At 53.4% G+C, this 25,868-nt stretch overlaps 1 protein-coding gene across 1 annotated transcript in view; it reads left to right on the forward strand.

Moving 5' to 3' along the window:
- The window catches only part of Hmcn2 (hemicentin 2), a 146,952-nt gene that overhangs the window by 69,981 nt on the left and 51,103 nt on the right, over positions 1-25,868 (forward strand). Inside the window, exons 29-54 of the mRNA XM_021194900.2 lie at positions 406-532; positions 730-884; positions 2,190-2,468; positions 3,725-4,003; positions 4,561-4,669; positions 4,817-4,986; positions 6,601-6,755; positions 7,083-7,179; positions 7,791-7,886; positions 8,600-8,776; positions 10,352-10,509; positions 11,832-11,955; positions 12,461-12,636; positions 13,274-13,370; positions 13,488-13,607; positions 14,604-14,765; positions 15,886-16,167; positions 17,394-17,561; positions 18,364-18,477; positions 19,556-19,642; positions 20,641-20,832; positions 21,382-21,555; positions 21,704-21,817; positions 22,296-22,438; positions 22,909-23,059; positions 24,763-24,981. Of these exons, the coding sequence (XP_021050559.1) occupies positions 406-532; positions 730-884; positions 2,190-2,468; positions 3,725-4,003; positions 4,561-4,669; positions 4,817-4,986; positions 6,601-6,755; positions 7,083-7,179; positions 7,791-7,886; positions 8,600-8,776; positions 10,352-10,509; positions 11,832-11,955; positions 12,461-12,636; positions 13,274-13,370; positions 13,488-13,607; positions 14,604-14,765; positions 15,886-16,167; positions 17,394-17,561; positions 18,364-18,477; positions 19,556-19,642; positions 20,641-20,832; positions 21,382-21,555; positions 21,704-21,817; positions 22,296-22,438; positions 22,909-23,059; positions 24,763-24,981 (4,125 nt within the window). The remainder of the gene's footprint in view (positions 1-405; positions 533-729; positions 885-2,189; positions 2,469-3,724; positions 4,004-4,560; positions 4,670-4,816; positions 4,987-6,600; positions 6,756-7,082; positions 7,180-7,790; positions 7,887-8,599; positions 8,777-10,351; positions 10,510-11,831; positions 11,956-12,460; positions 12,637-13,273; positions 13,371-13,487; positions 13,608-14,603; positions 14,766-15,885; positions 16,168-17,393; positions 17,562-18,363; positions 18,478-19,555; positions 19,643-20,640; positions 20,833-21,381; positions 21,556-21,703; positions 21,818-22,295; positions 22,439-22,908; positions 23,060-24,762; positions 24,982-25,868) is intronic.

Genomic DNA, 25,868 nt, shown 5'->3' on the forward strand with positions numbered 1-25,868 from the left:
GACCTTCGGAAGAGCAGTTAGTGCTCTTAACCACTGAGCCACCTCTCCAGCCCCAGCTTTCTGCTTTTTAAAATGCAGTCCAGGGCCCTAGCCTGGGGATGGAGCCACACATATTTAGGGTTTGTCTTCTTACCTCAGTTAACCCAATCTAGAAAATTCCTCACAGACACAATGGGAGATTTATTTCCATTGTGATTTTTAACTTTCATCCAGTTGACAAGATTAGCCATCACACTCGGTGCTTCACAAGAGCAGTGCAGGCTGATGATAAGTCTGGGGAAAAGGCTCATCCAGCCATGTCTGGGAGCTCCTCAGGTGGAGGGTGTACAGGCCAGGGGACCTTCCTGTGGTCTGCAGGGTGTGTGGAGTCTGAGGCGTCCCCTTTTCTTCCCCTCTCACCCCCAGTCCCTCCCTCCTTGCTGGGAGCTGGGGCCGCTCAGGAGGTGCTAGGCCTGGTTGGTGCTGATGTGAAGTTGGAGTGTCAGACCTCAGGGGTTCCCACGCCCCAGGTGGAGTGGACCAAGGACGGGCAGTGAGTGATTCTCTCAGTGGAATGGGAGTGGGGCCTGGACATGGGGGTCAGGGAAGCCTGAGAAAGCCCAGCGGGTGTGCTGCGTGCTACCAGGCAGACTGTGGAGGGCAGCGTGGGTGTCTCTCTCCTGTGGGAGATTCCCAGGAAATGCTGCCGCCACCGCTGGCACCCTGGCCTGATCGATGGCTTTTCTCTAGGCCCCTCCTTCCAGGGGATCCTCACATCCTGCTGCAGGAGGATGGCCAAGTTCTCAGAATTATCAGCAGTCACTTGGGTGACGAAGGGCGGTATCAGTGTGTGGCCTTCAGCCCAGCCGGCCAGCAGGCCAAGGACTTTCAGCTCAGGGTTCACTGTGAGTCCAGTACCTTCCAGCCCTAGCTGGCCCAGGAGCTTCCTTCCCTGCCTCCTTTTGCTGCCTGGGAGGGAGAGCAAGGTCAGGAATGGGGCCTGAGGGTCAATAACAGGAGCCGAGGGCATATGGCCCCTCATCTCCCCAAACTACCAACTTTATACACTCACTACTTCCAATGTGTGTTGAACTCACATTTACCTGAGAACACCAAATAAGGCAAGTCAGTATTTCAAGTGTCAGTGGGAAGCCAGTGCATCAGTGGAAGGAACAGGAAAAATTAGTACATCCAGGGCTGGGGTGGGGCTCTGCGGTGGAATCCCTTCGCCTGGATGGGAGAAGCCCTAAGTACTATAGGTTGATAGCACAGTGACCTCAGAGGGAGCTTTTCCTCACTGCCATCGGGGACAGGAGAGTTAGGAGGGCATGAGTCTGGGAAGCACCAGCAAACACATTCAAAGAGATGGAGGCAGTCCTAAAGCCAAGCAATGGGCGCTTGGCCTGCATCTGCGCTCTGAGGTAACAAGGGGAGCTAAGAGCTTAGGGGAAAGGCTCGGTTGGTATAGTACTCGCTCTACAAGCCTTTGAACCCGAGTCTGAATACCCAGAACTCAGGTGGCTGCATGCATATGCTGTGTGGCCCTCTGGGAAGGACACTTCACCTAGTCAGTCACCAGCACTGGGGACACTGAGACAAGTGGACTTTTGGGGCTCTCGGGCCAGCTAGCCTAGCTGAGTTGGTGAGTTCCAGAGCTAGTGTCACAAAAAGGGACAGGGTCTAATAGAGGAAAACACCAGATGTCTCCCTTTGACCTGTGTGTGTGTGTGTGTGTGTGTGTGTGTGTGTGTGTGTGTGTGTGTGTGTACCCACGTGCACATGTTCTGGGAGGCAGAGTGATGTCCTACTGTACCCATGTACCTCAGCCATCGTCCTGAGTACCAGCTGTGAGTACCCTGCCCTAGGGGAAGCCCTGATCAAGTTCCTCCACAGATGGGGACCCCGAGACCCAGAGAGGGGAAAGGACTTACCCCAGGTCATACAGTGAGTTAGAGGCCCTGTGGGCTCCAGAACTCAAGCCTGCGGCCCCTCTCCCCATCTGCACCATCCCTACCCATAGTGACTGGGCTTGCTCCCCACATTAGCATGTCTCCGAGCTGGCCTCTTCCGTTTGTGTCCCCATATGCTTCCCTTATCCCTCATGCCTGCCAGTCCCTATAGTAGAAGCCTGGGTGTGTGCATGCTACTCATGGGACATCTGCCACCGACTGTTTGTCCGTGACCACCCTCATGACCCTCTCTGTCCCCAGCACCACCCACCATCTGGGGCTCGAATGAGACAGGTGAGGTGACTGTCCTGGAGGGCCACACCACACAGCTCCTATGTGAGGCCCGAGGAGTGCCAGCTCCTGCCGTCACCTGGTACAAGGATGGGACCCTGCTGGCCCCCAGCTCAGAAGTGGTTTACAGCAAGGGTGGCCGGCAGCTGCAGCTGGTGAAGGCCCAGCCCTCCGATGCTGGCCTCTACACCTGCCAAGCCAGCAACCCTGCAGGGATCACCAAGAAATCCACCAGTCTGGAGGTTTATGGTGAGTGGCCAGGGGGTTGCAGCAGTGGGCAGCTGGTATAGACAATGTGAGGTGACCTCTGACTGTCCCTGAAAGTCAGTGAGGGGTGGCCACGGGGTGATCAAATCAAATGGGGTGACTTAAGGACAGTGTTCATTTCAGCTCTCTACCTTCTCTGTGCAAACAAGGAAACTGAGGCTGGAGGCAGGGCTTAGGTGCGCATCTGTGGGAGTCTAGCTCCCCCTGGAGGACTGTGAGATTCCCCCATGAAATGTCCCAAGGTGGCAAAGATCCCTGATTTACCTCTGTGTAGCTTAGGACTTAGAGCAAGCCCCCTACCCCCACCCCCACCCCATAGCCTGTGACTGGTGCTACTGAAAACATTTGGCCTCTTGTGTCCCCATGGGATGGAGACGCTTGCCTGGCTCATATCTCAGGGACACATGGACTCTGTTCCTCCCTGCGAGGGAGAGATATCTGTGAATTGGCAACCCTGAAGGGTGGACTCAGAAAAAACAGGGAGCACTCTTGAGAAAGGATGAGGGTAGGCCTGTGTCAGGCAGAGCAGGGTGCTCTGGGGAGTTGGGGGACAGCCTGAGCATCAATAAGAGTCACTTGACCTTTGTGGAGGGGTCAGCAAAGGGCTTGGGTGCCGGAGTCTAGGGGTGCTGACCTGTGGAAAGGGTGGGTCCCACCACAGCACCTGCCACCAGGGACTCCCATGAGGCTCTGTCACCGTCTGGAGTGCAATGAAATGCACGTGCCCAGTACCTTCTCCAGGAGCCTCAGGGCCCTAATAAGGATTGAAGCATCTGAAGGCCAAGTTCATGACTGTTCAGGGTCCTCTATGAGCATCACAACTCAGGGCCTGGGGGACATCACACACACACACACACACACACACACACACACACACCAGGCTGAGTGAGCTCTGAGCATACTTCAAATATCAGGAGTCCCCAAGATCATACCGTCTTGGCTCAGATCTTCTGTCCCACTTTAAGAGTGAGGGGACTCCCAGGGTGACAGCCTGGTCTAGAGTTTTGGAGAGCCTTCAGTTTGTTAAATAAACAGGCTGGAATCCTCCTGGTGACAAGCTTTCTGGGTGGCAGTGAGCACAGAAGAAATACAAGCAGGAGCTGGGAAGGTGAGTCTCTTCCTGTGAGAGGCTTGTTGGAAGAGAGAGACTGTGTCTGAGCGAAGTCTAGCTAACAGAACGAGGCTAGGGAGTAGAGCTTCAACTCCTGGTCCCTGAGAAGGCCCTGCCTCTTCCCTAGTTCCACCTACCATTGAGGGTGCTGATGGAGGGCCATACCTGGTGCAGGCTGTGGCTGGGAGACCTGTGGCACTGGAGTGTGTGGCCAGAGGCCATCCACCCCCTACGCTCTCCTGGCAGCATGAAGGGCTGCCAGTGGTGGACAGCAACGGGACATGGCTGGAGGAGGGAGGTGCCCTGCAGCTGGAGAACCCAGGAGAGGCATCCGGTGGCCTCTACAGCTGCGTGGCCAGGAGCCCCGCTGGAGAGGCTGTACTGCAGTACTCGGTGGAGATGCAGGGTGAGCCAGCTGTGGGCATGTCTTCCCCCACGCCCACTCCATACGTAGCCCCAGAGGAGGTGGAGGGTGGCAGGGAAGCCGTGTGGTCCCTTTTGCTGTATGCCACAGATGAATAGCGAGGCCTGGGTTGGGGACGTGTGGTGGGAGAGGCAAGATTGAGTTCTGGGGTTCTGATCCTCACTCCAGCCCATGACTGTAGACCAACTCATCCGGGAAAGGTGGTGCTCTGCTTTCTGTCCAGCATTTCTCAGACCCAAAGCTGGGAGTGGGTATGAGCCTTGCTTAGCTGACATTTAGCCCGTATGTGGCCCCTGTGACATAAGACAGAGAGAAGACTGCAAGACAGACAGGACTCTGGGCTTCAAGTCTGAGGACAAACATGAAATAAATGGTCCCTGGGGAGGGAGGCCACAGACACCCCTCTTACATCCTTTAGTGGCCCTGCAAGGCCTCCTGGGGTGTATCTGAGGGGAGACTAGAAGGCTGTGGGGAGACTGGGGCCATGGCATCACTCAAGGCTTGGATGAGCTTCAGCCAGCAGCATGTCCTGCCCACAGTGCCTCCACAGCTGCTGGTGGCTGATGGCATGGGCCAGGTCACTGCCACCGTGGGACAGTCTCTGGATCTTCCCTGTCAGGCATCAGGCTCCCCAGTGCCCACCATCCAGTATGTACAGAATTGCCCAGGGAGGGAACAGGCAGAATGTGGGTTGGGGTGAGGGGAGGGTGAGCCACTCCTGCTTGTGTGATCATGGTCATTAAGCCATGGAAGAGAGGCTTCAAAGTGACCTGACCCCCTCTCCATCCACATCAGATGGTTACAGAATGGTCGCCCAGCAGAGGAGCTGGCTGGGGTGCAGCTGGCCTCACAGGGGACCATACTGCACATCAGCCATGTAGAGCTGAACCACTCAGGCCTCTTTGCCTGCCAGGCCACCAATGAGGCAGGAACAGCTGGGGCCGAGGTGGAGGTCTCTGTGCATGGTAAGCAGGTATCTGTGGATCTGGGTACAGGGGCAACCTGAAATAATGGGCTAGTGGAACTGGAGTCTGTGACAAACCTGGAAGTGACATGGGGCATGTCTCCTCTGTGTAGATTCTAGCCTGGACTTCCAAAGACATGTGGGTGAGGGAGGCTTGTTACGGATGCTCATCATACTTCCAGTTTATCCCATCCAGCTGCCTGGAGACTTCTCCGCCTCCTGTTTCCACTCAGTCTCTTCTAACATCATTCAAATATTTAGTTTTAAGCACCCTCTGTCCAACTTCTGAGTTTGTCTAGCTCCCCCTTGATTCCTAGGTCTGCCCTTTCTTCCAGGTAGGCTTCTTGATTCCACCACATGTGTCATCCTCACTGCTCAGGCTCTCAGTGCTCTGGAGTGGCTTGTGTAACTGTCCTCTTCTCTATGCCAGCTTTGTGACCCCCCCAAAGAGAAGCATGGTGGTCTCCTTTATTTTATCTGGGGCCTGCAGTAGTTCTAGTCCTAGAATAGACACTCTAACACTCTTATGGACACACATGGATAGGTTGATGGGTGGATAGTTGATTGGGTGTATGGATAGGCAGTTAGGTGGGTACCAAGATGGATGGATGGATGGATGGATGGATGGATGGATGGATGGATGGGTGGGTGGATGGATGGATGAATGGATGGATGGATAGTTTTGTTAGTGAATGCATAGGCTAGGTGGATGAGTGGGTGAGTAGGTAGATGGATGAATGGACAGGCACATGAATGGATGAGTAGAGGAATTGGTTATGAATGAATGGATAGATCAATGGATGTATCGATAGATAGATACATAGATACATAGATGAATAACTAGGTAAGTGGATGGATGATGTGTGGGTGGATGAATGGATAACTGGATGGATGGATGGATAGATGGATGGGTGGATGAATGTATGACGATGGATGGACGGGTGAATGGATGGATGGATGGATGGATAAGTGAATAGATTAGTAGATGGATGGATGGTTACATGAATGGATGAATAGATGGATGGATGAGTGAATGGTCTGGATGAATAGATGGATGGGTGGATGAATGTATGACTGGATGGACAGACGGATGGATGGACAGACGGATGGGTGGATGGATGGAGGGATGGATGGATCAATGGGATGGATGGGTGGGTGGATGGATAAGTGAGTAGTTGGGTGGAAGGATGGATGGATGGATGGATGGATATTCGAGTGAATGCATGAATGAATAGATGGATAAATAGATGCATAGATGTATTGATGAATATATGGGTAAATAGATGAGTGTATGAATGGATAAGTGAATAGATGGGTAGATGGATGGTTATGTGAATGGATGGATGGATGAATGTGTAGATGGAGGTATGGGTGGATCATTGGATCTGTGAATGTGTGGATTAGAAGAACTTTCACAGGGAATGCACTGTTCTATTTTCTCTCAGTCTGGAGATCCTTCCATTATCCAGGTGTTTGAGGAGCAAGGGTTCCAAAGCCGTTATTTGACCAGGCCTTCAAAGCCATCCCTTCACTTCTAGCCATTTAGGGAATTGCTGGATATTTACCACACACACCCCCAAGTCTGACTCAGGCTCTCTCAATCTCTCCTGTGCAGAGCTTCCTTCAGTGCACATCATCGGTGGGGAGAACCTCACAGCCCCTTTCCTGAAGCCTGTAACCCTCCAGTGTGTAGGCGCTGGAGTGCCTACCCCAAGCCTTCGCTGGTGGAAAGATGGTGTGGCCGTGGCAACCACAGGGGGCAAACTTCAGGTACAGTTTGGGAAACAGGACTGGCTGTAGAGGTCCTGGAGACCCTGAGCAGAGTATTTACAGAAAGGTGGGACAGCAGAGCCCTCTCCGTGTGCTCACTTTGAATAGGTATTGGGTGCTAAGCCTGGGGAGTGGAGGGATCCCTTAGCCTGAGCCAGGCCACAGAAGCTTAGCCCCCAGAGGGAAAAGACAGAGACGATTATCATGGAGAAGAGAGCTCATTTGCATGCTTGCACCTGCCTGTGGGGGCCATTCCCAAGTTCTGTCCTCTGTGGCCTGGTCCTGGACTTTGTGGCTTCCCCTCATCCTCAGACCCTTCTCTTCCAGATCGAGAAGGCAGACCTGAGAGATGAAGGTGTCTACACGTGTTCAGCCACCAACCTGGCAGGGGAGAGCAAGAAGGATGTAACATTAAAGGTTCTGGGTGAGGACCGCAGCTCAATGGGGTCTAAAGCCTGGGGTGACTGGTGACACCTCAAGGGTCCTTGGGACCGGAAGTGGAAGTTTTAGATTCACGACTGTGTGCTTGACCTTGTAAAGGGTGGACAGTGCTGAGATGGAGCATTAGACAAAGCATCCCAGATCCCAGTAGAAGACCTGGGAGAGAGGGGTCTGAGGAAGAGTGGAAGCCACAAAATTCCAGACCCTTGCCAAGGTTTTCATTGGTCACCTTACCCATGTTAATGGCTTCCTCGCTAGCTGGAGTCATGTTTTGGGTTCACATGTGTCCCTGACAGTGTGGACAAATGCTGCCTGGTTACTCCAGGGCTACTTGGGATTCCAGCTCCTGCTGTGCCAGCTTTGGTCCTCCCTGGGACTAGGGGTTGGGGGCTGGGAGCCCTGTGTAACCTCAGGGAAGATCCCATTGGCTCTGCTCAGATTTAGGACTTTTCTAAAGGCAAGCTCCCTGCTCCAAATATGTGAGCGTTGTCACTGGAACCCTTTAGGAGAAACCAGGAAAGACAGGGGGCGTCTGGGATTGTAGCTGCCCAGAGCCCTCACCCACCCAGAGGGCTCTCTCTCTAACGCTCCTAGTCCCTCCCAACATTGAACCGGGCCCAGTCAACAAGGTGGTTCTGGAGAACACCTCTGTGACCTTGGAGTGTCTGGCTTCCGGTGTGCCCCCTCCAGGTAAGCCCCATCCCCTTGGCCGGAAGTTCCCTCTAGCCAGGCCCAATTCCCTGTGGAAAGAGGCTGCAAGCGCCCAGAATTTTGTATGCAGGTCAGGAACAAGCCTGTAAGAGTTCTGGTTAGAGGTTCTAGAATCCCTGGGGCTGTGGTTGAGGTTTAGAATCCCCTCTATCTGGGTTTCTCCGGATCAGTCGAAGGAAAAGGCGAGCCCTTAGGTGAGTCCTCCAAGTGCCCACATGCAGGTGGGACTTACCCATATTCCAGGGAGAAGGCTATTTCCTGTCCCCTCATGAACAAAGACAGCCACTTGCTTTGGGTGGCTGAGCCCAGGCAGCACTTAGCTCCTGTTGTGCCCTGGGGAGGGATGGTGGGCCCTGGCTGAAGGTAGGAAGCCCAGGGTACAGCGCTCCATCCTTGCCTCTGAGACTATTGCCCAGGGTGTCTTCCCCTGTACACTCCTGGCGAGGGTGGCTGGAGGGAGCGAGGCTTGACTGGCTTTGACTCACTGTCCCTGGCTGACTTGGAACTTCCTCTTAGCCCCTGAGCTTAGCTCCTGCGGTGCTGCTGTCCCGTCCTCTCTCCCCTCCCTAAGAACCCTGATCGTCTCTAGCGTCGGAAGAAGCCCATGCTTGCTCTGCGCGAGCTCCTCGGAATGCCCCACAGCCGACACTCAATAGCCGATAGGATACTTACACATGTCTGTTCTCTCCCAGACGTCTCCTGGTTCAAGGGTCGCCAGCCCATCTCTACCCAGAGACGGGTGATAGTGTCAGCTGATGGAAGAGTTCTTCATATTGAGCGAGCCCAGCTTTCTGATGCAGGGAGCTACCGCTGTGTGGCGACCAATGTGGCGGGCAGTGCAGGGCTGAAGTATGGCCTCCGGGTCAATGGTGAGTGGCTAAGACTATAGGGTCTTCCCAAAGTGCTTGGTTTCTTCCCATTTGTCTAGCCTTCTGTCGCTTGTCCACTTGCTTTTCAGTTTATCTACCTGTTTGTTCATCTGTCCATTCCCCATCTATACATTTGTCCATCTGCCCACCTACTATTCACACACCTATCTTTACATTCACCCATCACCCACCTATGTATCCATCCATTCACCCATATATCTATTTATCTACTGTCTGCTTGTCTATCTATCCATCTATTTACAATCTACCTCCACCCACCCATCGATCTACCCAATTGATCCAACCACCCACTGAACATCCATTCACCCAACAATCCATCCACTCATCCATCCATCCATCCATCCATCCATCCATCCATCCATCCATCCACCCTTTCACCACCAGCAAGCCAGCCTTTCACTCATTCATATAAACAATTATTGCCCATCCATTGACCCAACCATCCATGTATTCTAAACTTCTGTTCATCCATTTACCCAGCCATCCAGCCTTCCATCTATGTACACAAATACCTGCCTATCTATGACTGATCCACTACCCATCCATCCAAGCCTGTGCCCATCCATCTCGTCTTTGATCTATTCCCCCATCTAAACTACAGAGACATAGGAAACATGAGAAACTGAATGGAGACTGGGTATTGGGCGACTTTCCCTGACACCTTGTGAACAAATGCTAATACATCCCACCTAGGGCCCCAGTGGCATACCAAAGGCACCATTCCACCCAATTCCAGCTTGGGGAGCCAATGGGTTTACTGGGTTTCCTTACAGGAGTATGGGTGACGGTTTTCTTCTAGGAGTATGGATGAACCCCAAACAAGAACATTATCAAAAAACCCCATCTCAGCATCTCAAAGGCTGCATGGATAGAGTCCCCTTCGGTCAATCTCCCATCTCCCATAGCACCTCTAGCATCCTCCCGCACTCCCCAATATCATGTGCAGCTGGAGAAGAGGGAGCCGCCCTCCCCGCCTTCTCCTTCAGTGACAGAACCCCAGCAGGCTCAATCTTGTGAGGATCTCAAACAAGAAGTCTTAGCTGCTCGGGTGAGGATGGTAATAGTCACGGCATGAGTGGAGGCCAACCTTGCCCAACACTGGGCATGCCTGCAGCATACAAACTAAGGGGCTCTGGATGATGGTGGTAGCCATCCGGAGCTGTCAGCTTGGGTCTCGTGGGCTGTGAGAGAGGATAGCTTTTGTTCTCCTCTTACCTACAGTGAGATCTTTTGGCTGTGGTTTTCCCAGGATGACAGTGTTGCATCTGAGACCCCACAGTGTCCCCATAATAAATCCTCAAGACCTGAGTTCAAGCGTGGTGTCTGCCACATTGTAGCTGATTAGCCTCAGTCAGGTGACCCTCCTCTCTCAGCCTCAGTCTCTCATTAGTAGAAGCCTCTGGTGTGTTGACACAATGCCTACGGCTTGGCTGCCTGAGTTGCAATGCCACACCCTGCTTTTGTTTGTGACTTGTGCTCCTGAGGGTATACTAGACCATGTCATGTGCAGTGGAGCTCAACTCTGTTCCTTGTTTCCCTGTCACCCCTTTTCAGTGCCACCCCGAATCACCCTGCCACCCAGCCTGCCAGGCCCAGTACTGCTTGGCACACCCTTCCGCCTGACCTGTAATGCCACCGGCACGCCCAGCCCCACCCTGATATGGCTGAAGGATGGAAACCCTGTGTCTCCTGAAGGGACCACTGGCCTCAAGGTCAGTAGCGCTGGGTGGTCTCTGAGCGACCTCCTGGTATCTCCCATAGGGACTGGTAGCAGAGGTTAGGCCCTGGATAAGGGAGAGGCAGGGTGTCCCTACTCACTGAGATACCGTTCATGCCACCAGTGCCAGCCAAATTTGTCCCCTAGAGTGTTTTGTCACCACATTGAAATAAGGGAAAGGGGACTATCTATGATAGTGCATGCCCAAACCTCCAGCATTCAGGAAACTGAAGCAGGAGGATCGCCATGACTTCAAGGCCAGCCTGATCAACATAGTGAGTTCTAGGCCAGTGTGGTCTACGTAGTGAGACCTGCCTCACCCCTCCCTCAAAAGGCAGTGATGAGAAGGGCTGGCGATGCAGCACTTGATAGAGCCCTTGCCCGGCAAGCATTAAGTCCTGGCTTCCATCCCCAGCGCTGCATTACTTAGGCATGCCAGCGCGCCTGGAGAGTACTCAGGAAGTAAAGCTCAAGGTTACTCTCAGCTACGTGACAAGTTCGAGATCAGCCTGGACTATGTGTGACCTCGCAAAACAAAAAAACAAAAAAAGCAAAAACAATGTTTGTTTTGTTTCTGAGCCAGGGTCTCTTTATGTAACTGGGGCTGTCCTGTAGCCCTACTATGTAGCATGTAGACCAGGCTGGCTTGAACTCATAGAGATCTGCTGGTCGCTGCTTCCCAAGTGCTGGGATTAAAGGTTTATCATTCCATGTGTAGCAAAAGCCAAGTGATTTTAATGTTATCAAGTGCAATATCAAAAAAGTTCCTTTTGTCATGTGACTAATATTAAAAAGTCACTCATAATACATTCCATGTGCCAGGAGTGGTGGTGCATGCCTTTAATCCCAGCACTTGGGAGGCAGAGGCAGGCGGATTTCTGAGTTCGAGGCCAGCCTGGTCTACAAAGTGAGTTCCATGCAGCCAGGGCTACACAGAGAAACCCTGTCTCAAGGGAAAAAAAAAACAAAAGACATTCCATGCACTTCTTCTCATGCCAGCTCTGAGTATGTGTTTTATAAACGTGGCCCATTCAATTTAATAACCTCTTGAAGTCTCCTGGCTTCGCATGGCAAATGGCCACTGTAGTGGGCAGAATGGCTCCAGGTGACTCTTCTAGAAACAGATAAAACTGCCATCAGCCAGCAGGGGTCCTGAGGTCAGGGGTACAGCTTGTGACTCTCCTGATCTGGGGGACCCCCAGGGGTCTGGAGCAGGATCCAGGCAGGTGTGGTACGAGCGATGGCTGGCTTGTAAGGGCAGGTACCATCCCTGTAGTAAGAGCTGTGTTTACTGCGGACTTGCCTCTGGGGTTACAGGTCTTCCCTGGAGGACAGGTCCTCACTGTGGCCAGTGCCCGTGCCTCTGATTCGGGCAGCTACTCCTGTGTAGCAGTGAGTGCTGTGGGCGAGGATCGCCGGGATGTTGTCCTGCAAGTTCACAGTGAGTCTCTAACCTGGGACGGGGCAGGGGCAGAGGGAGCATTGCTAGAGGTCAGCCATTCCAAGAAGCTGAACTGGGGCAGCCATGTGCCCAGGGACAGTTAGGGTCCAGATGGGAGAGACAGGAGTTACCACCTGACCTTGTGGTTGCCAGTAGACACTGGAGGCCTGTCCTGGGGCATGAGCATCCCTGTGGGTGTGCAGGTGGCAGGCAGGTGGCCACCCGTGGCCAGGAGTGGTTAGAGAAGAAGCCACAGGGTTGGGGCAGTATGTACACTCAGGAGGGAAGCCCAGTGGTTTCTGGCTCCCAAACTGACAAGGGTAGGGCTCAGCAGGAAGCCTTGTTACCAAGTCTGCAACGCAGCTCTGAGGTGGCCAGGCTACAGGTGTAACTTTCTTCCCCTGGGGTTTGCTCCTGGCTGTGGGAATTGGCTAAGCCAGCTCCTCTGTGGCCTCTCCTGATGGCCCATCGCTTACAGGGGTTCCTTCCGTGTCTGCACCCACAGTGCCCCCCAGCATCCTCGGAGAAGAGCTGAACATGTCCGTCGTCGTAAATGAGTCCGCGACACTGGAGTGCCAGAGCCATGCCGTGCCGCCACCCGTGCTGAGGTGGCAGAAGGACGGGAGACCCCTGGAACCTCACCCTGGGATCCGCCTCTCTGCAGACAAGGCCTTGCTGAAGGTGTGCTGCAGTGTGGCTGGCTGCCCCGGGGAGTTGAATGAGCAGGGCAGGGCAGGGCAGGACTTAAGGGTGTCCCAGGTCCCTGTGAGCATTGTTTAGCTCAGTGTGACCAATGATTGCCCACCAGGAGACAGAGCCCTCAGAGTCTCCCTCGGGACCCTGGCATATGCTGGCTGCCCCTCTCCCTCCTGCCCCTGTCATGTGATATGACCATTCTCTGAGGGACGCCGTTCATTTCCTCTCCTTCTCTTCACCCTCCAAGGCCACGATGCAGTCTCATTACTCCCCCCACCCCATCGGGGTCAGACCCTAGATGGCGGATCCTTCACCCATCACCCTTCACTGTCCAGCTTCTCCCCTGGTTGACTCTAAGGGCGTTCTGAAGGCTGTGGGAATGGATGAAGGGCTGGTGTAGGACTGAATTACCACGCGCCCAATCTCTTAGCAAATCTGAACTATGCGTATGATGTGGAGGAGCCAGAATGGTGTCACGGAGAGGCCCTGGCTTCTAGAAACCTCCTGGGCAGGGAGATGCTTCACACCTCAGGCAGGGAATGTGCTAATGGGGTCACGGGGCGTGACGAGGGTGACGAGGTCTGTCTAGGGATGACACAGTCTCTGCTTTGCTCCTGGCCAGGTGGACCGAGTGGCGGTGTGGGACGCAGGTCACTACACCTGTGAAGCTGTGAACCAGGCAGGCCGCTCTGAGAAGCACTTCAACTTGCATGTCTGGGGTGAGGGTCTCCAGGTCCCTGGAAGAAGGGATACCTATCTGAGCCTCACGCTCCAACCCTCCCTACCCCTACCCCACACCCCAGTGTACCCCCCAACTCCTGTCTGCTCTGAACCAGTCCCTCCAGCGTTCTCCTCAAAGGAGCCCTACACTCTCACTGTGACTGAGGGACAGACTGCCAGACTGTCGTGTGACTGCCAGGGCATTCCCTTTCCCAAGATCTCATGGAGGAAAGATGGTAGGATGGCTACCCCCACCCAGTGCCCCCTCACCCTGTACTCCCTTACCCAGAACCCCCTCACCCAGCACCTCCTCACTCAGTACCCCCTTACCCAGAACCCCTCACTCAACACCCCCTTGTCCAGTACCATCTCACCCAGTACCTTCTCACCCAGCACCCCTTCACTCAGCACCCCCTCACCCAGCACCACCTCACCCAGTACCTTCTCATCCAGCACCCCCTCACCCAGCACCTCCTCACTCAGTACTCCCTCACCGAGTACCCCCATCCAGTACCTGAGTGCCTCCATGAATGGGTGGGTTTCAGCCCTCGGTCCTCAGCCAGCTACAGAGTGCTGCTCTGCCAGTCTCTGCTTTGCTGCACCTGCAGGCCCCTTCTAGCCTGTGACAGTAGGCTGCTCTTCAGTTCCCAAATCCCTATTATTTCTGCGAGGATGCCATTTCCCAAGCCCTGGATGGGCAGGTGACAAACGGAAAGCTAGGGAGTGAGCCTGGGCCTTAGGGAGTAGGTGACAAAGGGAAAGGCACGTGTGGCCAGAATTTGGAATTTTAAGTTATGTGGCCAGGATGTTTGACCCAAGCTGAGAGAGAATGCTGAGCAAAGAGAAACATTCCAGGCAGAGGTCACGGTAGGTGCAAAGGCCCTGGGGCAGGAACAAGGCAGGCATGTTTTGGGGGACAGCAGAGGGGTCAATAGGGCTACAGCAGAGTCAGCCAGAAAAGACGTAGTGGGGAAATGGTCCACAGAGCAATGGAGAATGAGCCTGGGGCCCTTGTGAAGGGTTTGGCTTTACCTCCGGTGGGGCAGGACACTCTCGGAGCTCCAAAGTTGAGAGCATGACAGCTCAGAGATTGCCAGGACTCTGCGAAGGCTTCCTGGAGGAGGTGCCATTCATGGGGGCACCTGGAGGAGGAGCTAGTGGTTGGGAGGACCACTGTTCCTTGGGAAAGGACCTCAAGTCCCTGGACCAGGACCCTTTTCTCACTGCCCCAGGTCAGCCCCTGCCTGGGGAGGGGGACGGCCTGGAACAGGTGTTGGCAGTCGGGAGGCTGCTGTACCTGGGACAGGCCCAGTCGGCCCAGGAGGGGACATACACCTGTGAATGCAGCAATGCAGCTGGGACCAGCAGCCAGGAGCAGTCGCTGGAGGTTCTGGGTGAGCCCTGCCAGGCTGGGGAGGGTGGGTGAGTGGGTGGATCTGAAACCTAGAACACACGGGGGAGGGGCTGGGCATGTGCCTGCCCTTCCAGTCTAGACTCTGAACTCCCCAGTTGTGCATACAGGAGGGACGCAGGCCGTGTGTGGCTCTGAAATGTTTGGAAAAGGGTGTGCAAAAAGGTCTTATAGAGCCCACGCATGGCGACATGAATCCTGCTAGAGAAAGTGTGAATCCCCAGAGTCTGTGTAAGTGACGTGTGCGCATGGCAGTCTACTTGGGTCCTCGCCTTGGAGGGCAGAGACAGGGGCCTAGAGCTAGCTGGCTCGTGAGACCTGGGTGAGCACTGGGTTTGACTGAGAGACCCTGCTTCAGTGAATAAGGCAGAGGAACAACCGAGGGTGATTCTGTATGCAGACCTCAGGCTTCCACATGTTTGCATATCTGCACACACATGAGAATGCACATAAGCAAACACGCTACATGCAACACACATACACATACACATGTGCGTGTGCGCAAGGGAAAAAAAAGAAAAGAAATATTCTGGCCTTGTAAAAACCATGCTCTCGGGATGAGGCCGCTGCTGAGTTGGCAGAGTGCCGACCTAGAGTCTAATCCTAACAGTTGGGAAGAGGGGCAGGAAATCAGGAGTTCAAGGTTATCCTCAGTCACACAGTGAGTTCAAGGCCAGCCTGAGCTGCATGACACAGCAGATGTGCTAGAGAAAGAGTCCCACAAAGGTACTGGGCACTGCAGTCCCTACTGGAGAGGCTCAGCGGAAGGCACACACATTCAAAGCAGGCATGGGCAACCTAGAGAAACTCCAGCTCGCGAGACTAAAAGTACACAGACCAAGAATGGCGGGCTCTATTCCCCAAGGAGCGGCCCACTCAGATCCCCAGAGTGTCTGAGAGGTCATCCAGGGGTGAAGTTGTCACTCTGTCACAGAGATGAAAAGGCTGCGACTGGGGAGTGACCGGCAAGGACACACAGCGGCGTGTCATGCAAGGAGGAACATAGGTCTGAATGACCGTGTCCAGTGAGGCCTTAGCACCCATCCTGCCAGGTATCAGCTGGCCCTAACAGCTTTCACTGATGGGCTCCCTCTTCACCTCAGTTCCTCCTCAGGTCACTGGCCTCTGGGAGCCCCTCACAACAGTTTCTGTGATCCAGGATGGAAACACCACCCTGGCCTGTAATGCCACAGGGAAGCCCCTGCCGGTGGTGACATGGCAGAGGGACGGTCAGCCTGTCTCGATGGAACCCGGCTTGCGGCTTCAGAATCAGAACCACAGCCTCCACGTGGAACGGGCTCAGGCCTCCCACGCCGGCAGCTACAGCTGTGTGGCTGAGAATACAGCAGGGCGTGCCGAGAGGAGGTTTGCTCTGTCTGTGCTGGGTGAGGACCAGTGGCCTGTGGGGAGGACGGAGAGACTGAGGCCAGGCCAGGCCCAGACACAGCCTGATGCAGGCAGCTCTTGGGGCTTCTTCAATCTGGGCTTTGATGAGGGCTGCCACTGGGGGCCATGGCCAACAGAGCCCTCAGTATGGCTGTTCTCAAAACACCTATCCCCTTCCTTCCTTCCTTCCCATGTCGGCTTTCCCCAATCCTGTTTCTGTCGATCTATGGTCTATGTGGCTGATGTCATGTTCTTGGGGGACACTGGGTAGGAAAGCCAGGGAGACCATACACATTGTAGAAGAATCTAGTAGCCTGCCTGGGGGAGGTGGCCTTGGGGCTGGAGCTGAAAGACTATGTAAGAGCTGGAAGGCTTCTTGAGTGAGCTGCAGCCCACTATCACCCCTACTGTGTACCTGGCTCTATTGCACGGTGGGTTAGGAAGGCTCCTCCCACCAGCCCCCCCCNCCCCCCCCACCCCGGTTTTAAGCTTTCTGTGCCTTGCCATCCCACTGGTAGAAGGTGGGAGATCATTCCAAAAACACAGCACTGCTACTTCACCCAAGGGTGGGTGTGGGCTCACATTTGTCTGTCGCCATGCCACCCTGCTCGGCTCCTGCCCTGTAATGGGTACTACTGTCTCTACCTCTTGAATGCTAATGTCGTTGAATGCTAATTCATAATGTCTATGAGAGTGTAGGGATAGTGAGGACGTGTGTGTTCTCAGTCCCAGGTGGGTCTTACATAATGTGTGCCAAATGGGTGCATTTGGCTAGGTATAGCTCATTGAGCGTTCTGCCAACAAAGTCCTGGGTTCCTTGGCCAGAACTGAACAAACCAGGCCCTGTCACCCTAGCATTCAAGACATAGAGACAAGAAGACGAGGAATTCAAGCTCATAGTTGGCTACATAGCAAGTTGGAGGCCAGCCTGGGATACATAAGACACTGTCTTGAAAGAAAGGGGAGAGAGAGAGAGAGAGAGAGAGAGAGAGAGAGAGAGAGAGAGAGAGAGAGAGAGATGCCTGCCTGATCCCAAAGGGCCACTGTGGCCAAAATTAATGCCCTTGTAGATATCACATCTTTGATGAAAGCAGCTGGGACCCTCCCAGTCCTTGATCCCTCCCAGTTCCTGGTCCCTCCCAGTGGGGCTTCGAGTCCCTGGACAGATAGGACTCAAGTGCCAAGCTCCTGTCTACACTCTGAATATGGTCCTCCCTGGGTCTAGCACCTCCTCATCTTACTGGAGACTCGGACTCACTGACCAATGTCACTGCTACCTTACACGGCTCCTTGACACTGCTCTGTGAAGCTGCAGGGGTCCCAGCCCCGACAGTTCAATGGTTTCGGGAAGGACAGCCAATCAGTCCCAGAGAAGGCACCTATCTCTTGGCAGGTAAGGCGCTAAGCCAGGTGTGTTTCGGGATCAGCCTGTCAGATGCCTATGACCTCTGTCTGACCCTGAGCTGTCAGACCTCAGTGACCCATCAGTTGTGGGATTACAAAACACGTTTTCCACTTTGTAGAAGTTGCCTGATACATTGTATAGCTAGGAACACAGAGACAGGAACTAGGCTCTGCAGAAGGTGGACTGGGAATCAATTCATAATGTCTGTCATGAGTGTGGGACTAACAGTGATGTGTGTGTGTGTGTGTGTGTGTGTGTGTGTNTGTCTGTCTGTCTGTCTGTCTGTCTGTCTGTCTCTGTATGTGTGTGTGTGTGTGTCTATGTGTGTGTATGTGTCTGTGTATGTCTGTGTATGTCTGTGTGTCTGTGTGTCTGTATGCGTGTGTCTGTGTATGTGTGTGTGTGTGTGTGTGTGTGTGTGTGTGTGTGAGATCTGCCCCATGTGGGTCTTATAAGATCTGTGGTTCTCTGCGGGGCACTAGCTCTACTTCAAAGGCTTTTCTTTTCTGGACCTCTTGAGACAGAATGAGCATCTGAAATAGACCAGGGCTTTGTAGCTCTCTGTTGTCTCTCAGCCCTAGCCCAGAGCCACACAGAACCAGCACATCAGTTCCTTCTTGCCTGAAGACATTGTGCTCTATCCTGGGGTTTTGGTTCACTGTCTCGGGCGCATCCAGTTCCCTACTTGAGGAATGGAACACTGGGAGGCAGATGCTTGCATATTAGTGTTTGACATCTTGAACGGATAGAGGCTGCTGAGCCTACATCTTCCCTTCCCTTCCCTCCCCAGGTGGCTGGATGCTGAAGATGACTCAGGCACAGGAGCAGGACAGGGGCCTCTATTCATGCCTGGCCAGCAATGAGGCTGGGGAGGCACGGAGGAACTTCAGTGTAGACGTCCTGGGTAGGACGCATCCCTATGTTCTCAGGAGCACCGGGAGCCTTCTCCTCCCGCTGGGGCATTTCTGGGGCAGACAGAGATTGGGAAGGCTCTGAGTCCCTCGCTTCATCTTTGTTCTGGGGGCTGCAGAGGTGGTTCAGTCAATAAAGTGCTTGCTGTGCAAGTGTGAGCATCTGCCTTTGGTCCCAGAGCCCAAGGACAAGGAAAACAATCTGGGTGTGGTGTCCCTCCAGAATCCCAGCCCTTAGGGACTGCAAACAGGAGTCCTGAGTCCCCTGGCTGGCCAGCCAAGCCTGCTCAGGAATTCTGGGCCAGAGACCCTGGGGACTCTTTAATTTTGTTTTTATTTTTAAGTCCCTGGGGAATGAAACTTAAGGCTTACCTTTGGCTTCTACACACATATGCATTCCCATACACGTGTGAACGCATCACATATTCACACAATACACACACATACCACATATACACACACATCATATATACAATATATACCATAAACACAAACACACACATAACACACACATGGCATACACAATATATTCACCATGCACATATGTACCACACACACACATATACATATGTCACAAATCACACATACATATATACAACACATACCATACACATATACACTACACACACTTATCATACATATACACACCATACACACATGTACTGTACATACATATACATATACCACACACACATAAATACCACAAACGATTCACACACATGCACACACACACCACACACACACATATACACCACAAACCATCCACACACACATAAGCACACACACACCACATACTACATACACATACACACCACACACACATGCACACCCTCTGTTCTTAAGCTGTGGTCAAATTTTCCAGAAACAGTAAGAATCAATCCAAAGTGGGGGCAGCAGATAGTCAGAACCACACCCACCTTGTCTCTTCAGAGTCTCCCAGCAGCAGCAGCAATCCACTACACTGACTCTGGGTAGGAGTAAGGGGAATGGGAAACTGAGGCACAGGAAACTTAGCTTCCCACTCTGGGGATGGGCAGCCCGGCTGGCAACTGTTTGTCTCCCTTCTCCTAGTTCCTCCCAGCATTGAAAATGAAGACTTGGAGGAAGTGATCAAGGTGCCTGAGGGACAGACTGCCCAGCTGGAGTGCAATGCCACAGGTGAGGGTGACGCAGCACAGAGAGCCTGCCTTAGCCAGTCCCCAACCCTGGGGCTACCCACCAAGAATCTACAGTTTCGCTGTCTGTGTCAGGCCTCGTTTGTGTTCACGTATTGTTTGCTCTGCTCTTTGCTGACTACAGTGACGTGCCAGAACCTTCCCAGGTCCCCACTGCACTAGGACCTCCTTGCCCCTACCCCACTGACCACACATAAAACCATAATAATCTGTGCTGTCTGAGATCCCTGACTCCATGGCTCCCCCACTGCCTGGAAGACTAGGCTCCCTCTGATACTTGAGGGTTGAAGGGTGGGTGGAAACCTGTGTAGATAAAGAGAAAGACAGTGGATGGATGGATGATGGATGGATAGATGGATGGATGGATGGGTAGATGGATGGATGGATGGATAGATAGATAGATGGGTGGATGGATGGGTGGATGAATGGATGGATGGGTGGATGGGTGGATGAGGAGATAGACGAATGGATTAATAGGTGGAATAATATGAGTGTTTTTTTTTTTTTTTTTTTTTTTTGAGACAGGGTTTCTCTGTATAGCCCTTGCTGTCCTGGAATTTACTCTGTAGACCAGGCTGGCCTCAAACTAAGATCTGCCTGCCTCTGCCTCCTGAGTGCTGGGATTAAAGGTGTGCACCACCATCCCCGGCTAATATGTGTGTCTTAAGTCAGTAGGAAGATAGATGGACAGATGGCTAGAAAGATCCATTCATGAGCATGCAGTAAGGTAGGAAGACAGATAGATGGGTCAAAGGATGGATAGACAAAGGAAGGATAGATGGACAAATGGATCTTGCCTGTCTGTGCCAGGCCATCTCTGCCCAGTCCCCAGGAAGGCAGTGGAGTTCCTGACGAAAGGCCCAGGCTATTCCTAAATGAGGATGCAAACTCCACATCTGTGCTGGCCAGGAGTCTCCTCTGACCCCTGAGCACACCTGGTCAGAGCCTGCTGAAGGATCTCGCTGTCTCCTCTTTGTATAGGCCACCCACCACCCAAGGTCACATGGTTCAAAGATGGCCAGTCCCTGGCTGTTGAAGACCCTTATGAGATGTCCCCAGATGGGGCCTTCCTGTGGATCCCCCAGGCCAATCTGTCCAACGCTGGCCACTATTCTTGCATCGCTAGCAATGCCGTGGGGGAGAGGACAAAACACACACAGCTCAGCATCCTGGGTGAGTGCTGGGCTTCCGCCACCCCACCCCCACCCCCCACTGACCCCCACCCCCCATCCCATGCCCCTGTCACTGGATGCTGCAGGAGGGAACCCCAAGTTTCCACAAGCAACCATTATGGAGGGAGCAACCAGATCTCCATAGCAACCCCTGCTGGTGACCAGTCCTTCTTCACAGAGATCTTTCCTGTGACAGTTCATGCCCAAACTGTAACACTACCCCCTGCAGGAGCAGGAAAAGAAAGTTTAGTATCCAAGAAGCAGGTGGACCAAAAGTCCCCCTCCTCCTCCTCAGAACCAAGAAGGTTTTGGTCGAATAAGTAGCAAGGCCACATGTTAAGTGAATGTTGAGAGACACTGGCCTTTCATCTTGTCCTGTAGTGTGGCTGCCTGGTGGAGGAGGGCTTGGCTGCCCTGAGCTGCATTTCCCACTCTCCTCACACAACACAGCACCAAGGAGAAGCCTAGAGTCCTAGCTGTCATGGTCATCAGGGTGCCCAGACCCAGGCTGGACCCTGTTAGCCAAGGCCTTCCTACCTCCCCCTGACAGTGGTTCCCACCATCCTGGGAGTGCCGGAGAAGAATGCCAACGAGGAAGTGACTGTGACCATCAACAATCCTATTTCCTTGATCTGTGAGGCTCTGGCCTTTCCATCCCCCAATATCACCTGGATGAAGGATGGGTCGCCCTTCGAGGCCTCGAAGAACATCCAACTCCTCCCAGGTGATGCCCCTGGGGTGGGCTTTGAAAGGACAGATGGCTCGTCCCTGAACTGGGTCAATCTGAGCCGTCCCTGAGCTGGCTCAATCTGAGCACGTGTCTGTGGTGAAGCCCTGTTTGGGGTGACTCTGCCCATGGATTCCCCGAGCAGGTACCCACGGACTACAGATCCTGAACGCCCAGAAGGAAGATGCCGGCCAGTATACCTGTGTAGTCACCAACGAACTGGGGGAGGCGACAAAGAACTACCATGTGGAAGTGCTCAGTGAGCCCCTGCCACCCCGGGGACATTGGCTGGACAGGCAGAAGAGGGCTGCCACACTTGAGACCCTAGGACTCCTTCCTGTGGCTTTCTCCCCTAAGAGTCACAGACAGTTGGGGGGAGGGGATCTCTGCCATTTCCCACCCTTGCCTTGGCGGGAAAGTAAGGATAGTATTAAGGCCTTGGACATGTTGACTCCATGCCTACCCCAGTCCTGGCTTCCTACTGGTATGGACATGCAACCTGGGGTCCCTCAGTTTGATACCTGGGTCCCCAAAGGCCCTCTAGAGGCCACCACAGAAACCCCCTGCTTCACAGCCACTGTCTCCCTTAGCCCTCTCCCACCCTAAGAAGGTACAGATGTGTTCCTTTCCAGAATCCTATTTACCTGCCCCCTCCTCAGGGAGCTATCCCTAGGACCAGTGAGTCAGGGTCTCAGAACCCCCCAGGCCCACTTCTCATACAGCCTGTGGCTTTTCAGTTCCCCCATCCATCTCCAAAGATGACCCCTTGGGGGAGGTCAGCGTGAAGGAAGTGAAGACCAAGGTCAACAGCTCTCTGACCCTGGAGTGTGAATGCTGGGCCATGCCCCCGCCCTCCATCAGCTGGTACAAGGACGGAAGGGTGCGTGCTGGACCCCGGACAACCTTAGACGCTCACCTGTCACTCTCACTAGCCCTACTTGGACCTTTCCAGAAAGAAGATCTGAAAGTACCTAGCCCCAGAGCAGGCCCTGCTCACCCTTCAGTTTTTAGTGATAAGAAAACAAACCCTTCCCAACCATTGAGTTCTGTCCATTCCTTTGCTTCTTCTCTGCTTTTGAGAACATACAGGTTTGGTTTGACAGAGTCGTGGACCACCCCATCATTTTACATTATGTTCTGATTTTTATTTATTAAAATATAGAGTAGGGTGTCTGGTGGCACATACTTGTAATCCCTGCACTTAGAAAACTTGAGGCAGGAGGGCCAAGAGTTCAAGGTCATCCTTGGCTATATAGTGAGTTTGAAGTCAGCCTGGGCTACATGAGACCCTGTCTTAAAACAAATAAATAATTTTGATTTTTCATCTTGTCCCTCTCTATTGTCCCCCAGCCTGTGACCCCCAGCCACAGGCTCAGTGTCCTGGGGGAGGGACGGCTGCTCCAGATCCAACCCACACAGGTCTCTGACTCTGGACGATACTTGTGTGTGGCCACCAATGTGGCTGGAGAGGATGACCAGGACTTCAATGTTCTCATCCAAGGTGCGTGTGGTACCTACTGTAGCGTGGGCTGGGTGACAACAACCAATGGCCCAAGACAGGATGCTGCTTCCAAGCAGAAGGGTGTGACTCATGGCAGGGACATTAGCTGGGCACCAGGAGCCCTCTACTCCACATAAGCATTCTCCACGGACCATCTGTCTCAACATCTCAGATGAGGAATGGTTCTATTTTCTGTGGCTGAGGAATGAGGTTCAGAAGATGGTAGCTCCAGCCTTAAATTAAGATTAAGTGGCCAGGAGGCAGGCAGAGAAGGCAGAAAGAAAGAAAATCTAGAGAGGACCCAAAGGGGCTGAGGAGGGGCAGGGAGGGAGACTGGGAGGCTTGGAGGCTGCAAAGGAAACTGGGAGGTAGGGAGGCTGCAAGAGAGGCTGGAAGGCTGCAAGGGAGGCAGGGAGGCTGCAAGGAAGACAGGGAGGCTGCAAGGGAGGCTGCAAGGGAAGCTGGGAGGGACACAAGAAAGGAAGCAGGGAGGCTAGAGGTCAAGTCAGATGAAGGAAGGACAGGTTTTGCCACACAGAACTTGGTAGTGACCTGACAAGAATGCACCCTTTCTCCTCTGCCACATGTGGCCCTCAGCCACCTCACTATGTCATCATTGCTGTCTTAGTCCCTGTTCTATTGCTGTGAAGAGACACCATGACCACAGCAACTTTTATAAGGACAACATTTAATTGGAACTGGCTTACAGGTTCAGAGGTTCAGTCCATTATCATCATGGCGAGATATGGCAGTGTCCAGGCAGGCTTGGTGCTGGAGATGGAGTTCAGGGTGCTCCTTCTCAGAAGGAGCTTGATCCGAAGGCAGCAGAGGGGATCATGTCCTACATTAGGCCTAACTTGATCATATATGTGAGACCTCAAAACCTGCCCCCAGAGACACATTTCCTCCAAAAGGGCCACACCTAACAGTGCTACTCCCTGTGGGCCAAACATGCAAACACAGGAGTCTATGGGGCCAAGCCTATTCAAACCACCACAACTGGGGCTGTATGACCTGCAGGCCTTGGTTTAGTCCTTTGCAAAATGCAGGTGTTCTAAGCCAGGCATGGCGGCACATGCCTTTAATCCCAGCACCCCAAGGCAAAGAGAGGTGGATCTCTGAGAGTTTGAGGCCTGTTGGGGTTACACAGTGAGGCCCTGTCTCAAAGAAAGAAAAGTGAAAGGTACAGGTGATCTGACTAAAGCAGGTGGCCTTGGGGCCCCTTCAGGTCCTAACGACAAAGAGCTTTGTGCCTCTGAGTACAGACAAGCAAATGCAGGCTAGCGCTGGCAACTGCCTAACTCCCTTCAAACAACTCTCCATGTTACAAAGTCATTTTTATCTTAGTTCATTTTGTTCTTCTGAGCAAAAGTCTTTGAGCCAAAGTCTTCCTGTGGCCCAGGCTGGCATGGCATTGTGGTCCTCTTGCCTCAGCCTCTAAGAGCTAGGGTGACAGGTGTGATACTGGGCTTCTCTGAGGCCAGTTAGATGTGAGGTCCACGGAACAAGTGGCTTTTCCTAAAGCTCATGTGGCAGCTTCGAAGGCAGTCCTTAGGGGAGCGAAGAGATGTCTTGGCCCAACTATAGGGAGCAGCTTGTGTGGCAGGGTGTGGCAGTGCCTCCTGGGCTGGTTGGCAGTAGTGGTGGTGAGCACCCTTAACCCTATACTGTATTTCCTAATGGCTCGGTCTTTCTCCATGCAGTGCCCCCTATGTTCCAGAAGATGAGCGATGTTGATGCAGACTTTGAGCCCCTGCCCTATGAGGAGGAGGCCCAGGGCAGGGTGACAGAGTACAGAGAGATTGTGGAGAACAACCCAGCTTACCTGTACTGTGATACCAATGCCATTCCACCACCAGAGCTCACGTGGTACAGGGAGGGACAGCCCCTGTCAGCTGCTGATGGGGTCTCGGTGCTGCAAGGTAGGTGGATGCTGCCTGCAAGGTGACCACCCCAGAGCATCCCTGAAACTGGTTGAATGGGGTTGATTTCTGTGCCTAGCTTTTAAAATGAGCTTTCCAGCCCAGGTCAGAGCCCCTGTCTGGACTTCAGGATCTCCATTGACCTTGAATGCTCAGGAAAATGGTGTGATTCTCTAGGGTGGTGGTTCTTAACCTGTGACTCATAGTCCCCTGTGGGTCGCATATCAGATACCCTGCGTCTAAGATATTTACATTATGAGCCGGGCGTGGTGACGCATGCCTTTAATCCCAGCACTCGGGAGGCAGAGGCAGGCGAATTTCTGAGTTCAAGGCCAGCCTGGTCTACAAAGTGAGTTTCAGGACAGCCTGGGCTGTACAAAGAAACCCTGTCTCAAAAAAGCCAAAAGAGAGAGAGAGAGAGAGAGAGAGAGAGAGAGAGAGAGAGAGAGAGAGAGAGAGAGAGATTTACATTATGATTCATAACAGTAGCAAAATTACAGTTATGAAGTAGCAATGAAATAACTTCATGGTTGGGTCACCACAGCAGGGGGAACTGTATTAAAGGGTCACAGCATGGGAAAGGTGGAGAACCTCTGCTCTAGGGAGAGGTGGATCTCTTTATGTAAAGATCCTGAGGCCAGACAGCAATGGGGATCACAGGCTGAGCCCCTAAAGTACCTGCCAGCCAAGCAGAAACTCAAATTAATCCTCAGACCCATGGAAAAGCCAGGAGTGCTGGTGCATGCCATAATCCCAGCACTGCAGAGGCAGAGGCAGGGGCAGGGGCAGGGGCAGGGGCAGGGGCAGGGGCAGAGAGGCAGAGAGGCAGAGAGGCAGAGAGGCAGAGAGGCAGAGAGGCAGAGAGGCAGAGAGGCAGAGAGGCAGAG

The sequence above is a fragment of the Mus pahari genome, chromosome 3, assembly GCF_900095145.1.
Source record: "Mus pahari chromosome 3, PAHARI_EIJ_v1.1, whole genome shotgun sequence".
Classification (NCBI taxonomy): domain Eukaryota; kingdom Metazoa; phylum Chordata; class Mammalia; order Rodentia; family Muridae; genus Mus; species Mus pahari.